Source organism: Danio aesculapii, chromosome 25, assembly GCF_903798145.1.
Source record: "Danio aesculapii chromosome 25, fDanAes4.1, whole genome shotgun sequence".
Classification (NCBI taxonomy): Eukaryota; Metazoa; Chordata; class Actinopteri; order Cypriniformes; family Danionidae; genus Danio; species Danio aesculapii.
The window spans coordinates 16,565,505-16,571,504 of record NC_079459.1 but is presented as its reverse complement, the minus strand read 5'-3'; the positions used below and the strand labels follow the sequence as shown (position 1 = coordinate 16,571,504).

Sequence of the window (6,000 nt, the reverse complement as noted above, 5' to 3'; positions counted from 1 at the left end):
CGATTGTGCTACCCACTGTGCCACCGTACTGCCCCCTTTTCAGCTATGTTTATATATATATATTTAGACAACAGCATTTTAATTAATCGAAGCGTTATTTGAAGGGATGACCCTGATGTTCAATCGCTAAATGAAAACATTTGGAATTCTGACCTAACATCCTTTTCTGAGACAAAAAATGCTCAAAATGACAGTATTTGAACTTGAAATTTGGAAGAAATATTATCAGACCATTACAGAATGAAATATTATTAAACATTTTACATTTCGCTTTACTTAAACCATACTTTAAATTTATTCCACAGATTTCATGACCCTATCAGTGTTAAAAAACAACCTGCGCAGATTCCATGCAGGCCTTTAATGTTTGCTTTGACACTAAACTTAAACAGATTATATATATAAAAATATAGAACTACTACGGCAGTAAGATCCAAATGTCGAACAGATAAGATTTATCTGAACACAGTAAACAAAACCATATCATTCATATCGGTCTTAGTAAAAAACAACAAAAAATGTGTCTGACGTTCTCCTGATCTCCTCATTATGCAGCGTTCAGTTCATGGTACGAAGGCATGCACAACAATTTACGACACTTTTCACAGAAAATAAAATCGCACTTTCAGTTATCGCCGGAGAACACGCTTAGAGCAAAAATGGATCAGACGCTCACATCGAATGGGACGCCGACAGTCTTTGGCTCTCCGTCCCAGGAGAACAGGACCATCTCAAGCTCCTCCACAGGTCACGGATCATCATAATCTATTTACAGCGATGATGAAGGGAGTGTTCGGGCCTTTTAAGTCTTTCACAGTGTCCTTGGGCCACTCTTTTCCTCCCCCTGCCTCAATGATGAAAGCCTGTCCAGAGTCTTTCATGGTCGTTTCTTTTTTTGGTGTCTCAGGTGCAGCAGTCACGGTCTAGGTTGCTCTGAGATGATATGAGAGACGGGTAGGGTGTCATTTTGTCGATGTTGACGTAGGTGGTGTTCAGGAGGATGTAGTGCTCGCCGCTGAAGCTGGAGAAGATGGCGGAGATGCGGGACACCAGTTCTGAGAAAGTGGGTCGACGCTCAGGTTTGGGGTGCCAGCACTCGATCATGACATTATAGCTATAAAGAAAGGCAAAAAAATGGAGTCAAAAGAAAATTATGTTTATGTTGTTGTTTATGTTTAATAGTGACACCTTGTGGGCAAACTAAGTAGCGCATAATAAACAATGCAAATTGAAGATAACGTTGACATACAAGTACATATTTTTTATTATTCCAAAATGTCATTAATTGTTTCATTTTCATGGCACAAACAAGAAGATTTAAAATTAGAGGATTATTTTGGATAATAGTTCACAAGCACAACAAGGGCTCTATTATAACAATCTAAGCGCAAAGTCTAAAGCGCATGGCGCAAAAGCATTATGGGTGTGTCCGAATAACCTTTTTAGGGAAAGGAAAAATTCGGTTTGGGCAGTTTGCGTATGGTCTAACAGGGTTGTGCTTATTCTCTTAATGAGTTATGGGTGTGTTTTGAGCATAACATGCATTAAACCAAGCAGAGACTCGTCTCCCATTCCCTTTAAGAGTCAGTTGCATCGCGCCATGGCGCATTTGCTATTTACATGGTGGACCTTGTAAGTGGAAAAACTGAAACCTTCACTAGAGAGAAACAGTTAAGCAAACCATCTGCAGCGCGTGGATAAAGAATGAGCCTCCTCCATTCGGCCTCTTTACTTTCTCTTTAGTTTACTTTTACTCTTTTCTTTTCTCCTATACTTTCGTGGATAAGGAAACGGTGTTGTACGCACTCTGCTGAAGACATCCGTTAGCCTACATATTTAATTTCATTTGTTAAGATTTGTTTCAAAACTATTTCTAAATTCAATTCTATTTTCCAGCAAGCTAATAAACGAACAGTAATAACGAAGTGTGGTCAAACAAACGAGTTATATCCAAACACACTTCCTATGCCCCATATGGTCCAAAACCCGACAGGTGGACAAATCTAAACTAGTTTTTATTAAAACAAATATAAATATGCATAAAATAATAAAAAAGTTGGCCCATGGTAACCTTTGATTTTACCCATCATCCCATCTGAGAAGAGAGGGAGAATTACAGGTATTTATTGATATAGATTATATAGACAGAATAATATTTTGTTTGTTTTATTGTTAAGCAACAAAAAAGCTAACTTGAAATGTTGTAAATTTATTTGATTTTTGTTTTTTATGTAAATACTATCACAAGACATCGGCGACTTGACTATTGTATACAGCATTTGACTCCACAGTGTTAATATGAATCATTTGTTTTTATTGTAATAAATTGATTATAAGATGTAAAAAGATATAATGCATTAGCTAATATGAGTCAATTTAAATTTTTGCTATTTATTTTTAAGTGTTATGAAATAAATTAGGAAATTACCCATGGCAACTTTAATGAAATATAGATTTGCTAGATTTACCCTCGACCCACAACCCTTAATCAAGTTTGATTTTTGACCCTTCATAAGAAAATGTTTGGGCACCTCTGACTTCATTATATATTACTTATATTTAAATTTAAGTACTATTTTCAATATTAATTAAATAGTTTAAATATGAATTTAATTTACATCTGTTTAATATTATTTTATAATTTTTTTCTTTTTTTTTTATTTTATGTTTATTGTGAACTTTTGAGTACAATCATACAGCATTTCAGGGTACATTGGTATCACAGTATTTGAACTTAAGTGGTGTAAAAAACACGTACATTATTGTCAGGTGAATTTACTACACAGTAGTACTCAAATTTTGTGGATTATAAAATAAGAGACAGCATAAAGAAATAAAAATAAAAATAAGAAAAGGATAAAATAAATATAGTAATCAAAAATAAATAAATAGAACATAAAGCACTATTTACATCCAGGGTAAGAACACATGTCATAATAATTCCTTCCAGAATAATCTCAACTGGCCATCTTCATTATACACGTGGGAATGTCACACATTATAATATGAATAAGTATAACAGTATACATGTACATACATTAGCATATATTTATCTATCAGAACATCATTTTCTATTCATTTATAGCAACAAAGTCGGGTCTACTAACTAAAATATATTCAACCCATTTCCTCCATTTTCTCAGAAATAAATCCTTCTTTAAATTGACGACAAAAGTGATTTTTTCCATTTTGTAGATCTCCATAGTTGCGTCTATCCAATTACTAAGGGTTGGTCGCTCTTGCTGTAGCCATTTGCGTGTGATTGCTTTTTTGCTGGCAGCCATGAGAGCACGCATAAGGTATTTATTGTCTGCCGTTACTGTATCTGGATCCACACAGCCAAAATATAACAATTTACTTTCTAGAGGTATATCTTTTTCAAATATATGTTCAAGAGCCTCCTGTATTTCTTTCCAATATTGTTGAATATACATACATTCCCAAAATATATGATAATGGTTTGCTTTATTGCATCCGCAGTTACGCCAGCATTTTGGAGACTTATTTGTATATTTGGCTGTAAGTGCTGGTGTTTTAAAATATCTAATAATGTTTTTCCAACAGTTTTCTTTCCAGTTTAATGAACTTGTTGATTTCCATTGAAATTCCCATATATTTGTCCACTCTTCATCAGTGAAGGTTGTTCCACTTTCTGTCTCCCATTTTTCTTTTATATAATTTGTGGAATGTGTTTTCATACTTCTCAGACTCTTATATATCAGAGAGACTATTTTGTACTTTATACCTGATGTGTGTGCTTTTTTAATTAGGTCTATCAGTGGATTCTGATTGTCTTCAAATTTTCCTCTTATTTTCTGATCATAATAGTTTCGCACCTGGAGGTACCTATAAAAATCTTGATTTTCAAGTAGAAAATTGTCCTTTAATTGTTGAAAACTTAAAATTTCTCCCTTTTTAATGATGGTACTAAAGGAAGTGATTCCCTTGTTTGCCCATAATTTAAATCTGTTATCTAATCTGTTTGGTGTAAAATCAGAATCATAGGCAATCCATTTTAAATCTGTACAGTATTTTAGCAAGTTAAATTCTTTTGTCACTGATGCCCAGACATTTAAAGTAAGTTTTGTCCATGGGTCTTCTATTTGTTCTGTGTATTTTTGTAATTTTTCATCTATTAATATGGCTTGAACAGGGGTATTTCTAAATGTAAATTTTTCGATGTCTTTCCATGGGGCATGGTAGTGTGGGTCATACCAGTTTACTATAGTCCTGATTTGTGCTGCTATATAATAATCTTTTAGAGAGAGGAGAGCCCATCCTCCTTTATCTTTCGACAGCTGCAGTGTTTTGAAGCGTATTCTGGGCTTTTTTCCCTGCCAAATGAAACGCGAAAGCATTTTATCCCATTCTATAAATTGTTTCTCCGATATTTCTACAGGTAAACAATGAAATAAATATAAAAATTTTGGTACAATGTTCATCTTAATTGTTTCGATCCTCGAACTGAAGCTAAAAAAGGGGATTAAATTCCATCTGGTCAAGTTTTCTCTAGTTTTAGCAGTTATAGGGTCGAAGTTCATTTTTTTTTATTTTTTCTGTGTTTTTTGTTAGATGGATACCCAAATATTTGAATGATTTTGTATGCCATTTTAGTGAGTATATATTTTTTATATTTGTAGGGGGATTATAATTATATGTAATTATTTCTGTTTTTTCTATGTTTAATTTATATCCAGAGATAGGACCAGAGTCTTGGAGTTGTTTCATGAGGTGGGGTAGTGAGGTGGTTGGATTTCTTAAATAAATCAATACATCATCTGCGTAGCATGCTATCTTATGTTCCACTCCTTTAATAACAATACCTTGAATTGTTTTATTCTGTCTTATGCTTTGAACTAAGGGTTCCAAATAGAGTGCGAACAATTGAGGGGACCATGGGCATCCCTGTCTGGTGCCTCTTTCCAATGTGAATGAGTTTGAAAGGTGGCCGTTGATCTTTATTTTGCAGTTGGTGTATCATAAAGTGCTTGTATACTTTTGATTATAGTTTCATTGAAGCCAAATTTGTGTAAGACTTTATAAAGATATGTCCAGCTGACAGAATCGAAGGCTTTTTCAGCGTCTAAACTTAAAATCATTGCTGTTATCTTATTTCTCCTAATATGGTTCATAACATGTAATGTGCGTCTAATATTATCATTTGTTTGACGCTGACGGATGAATCCAGATTGGTCTTGGTTGATCAGATTGGGCATGAAGTCTTCCATTCGTCTGGCCATGATTGATGTATATAATCTATAATCAACATTTAAAACAGATAGAGGTCTGTATGATCCACACTGTAACTTGTCTTTGCCCTCTTTTGGAATGATAGATATTATTGCTTCTTTCCATGATGGTGGTACGGTTGCATTTTTTAGGGTCCAATTAAAGGACCGGACCAAGACAGGTATTATCTCTTTTTGGAATGCCCTATACCACTCCCCAGTAAATCCATCTGGTCCTGGAGATTTGTTAAATTTAAGCTTAGTAATGGCCTTTTTTACTTCAGTTTCTGTTATTTCTGTTGTCAATAATTTGTTTTGTTCGTCGGTTAGTGTTGGTAGGTCTAATTTGTCAAGAAAGGTGTCAATTTCTTTGTTTTTATCTTCAGGCATTTCAGAATATAATTTTTTGTAAAACATTTCAAAAATAGCTTGAATATTCTCTTGTTTGTTTTGCATTGTATTGGTCACAGGATCTCTGATTCTATATATTGTTTGGTCTGCTTGTTGTTTTCTTAACTTCCATGATAATATTTTCATAAATTTGGGGCCACTTTCATAATATTTTTGCCTGGAGAACGATATTTTTTTCTCAACCTCTTGAGTATATAGCATATTAATTTCATTCTGTACTTTTTTAATTTGTTTTAATATTTTTGGGTTTTGATTAATTTTGTGTTCTTTTTCTAATGATTTTAGTTGATGCTGTAATTTGTTTAATTCCTGTTGCCGGAGTTTCTTGTTTAGTGAAGCAAATGCTATAGTTTTTCCTCTT

General features: G+C 33.8%; 1 protein-coding gene across 1 annotated transcript in view; it reads right to left on the bottom strand.

Moving 5' to 3' along the window:
• Window positions 1-502: 502 nt before the first annotated feature.
• The window catches only part of met (MET proto-oncogene, receptor tyrosine kinase), a 108,975-nt gene continuing 103,477 nt past the window's right edge, over window positions 503-6,000 (bottom strand). Inside the window, exon 21 of the mRNA XM_056452426.1 lies at window positions 503-1,114. Coding sequence (XP_056308401.1) covers window positions 904-1,114 — 211 coding nt within the window. The 3' untranslated portion in view covers window positions 503-903. The remainder of the gene's footprint in view (window positions 1,115-6,000) is intronic.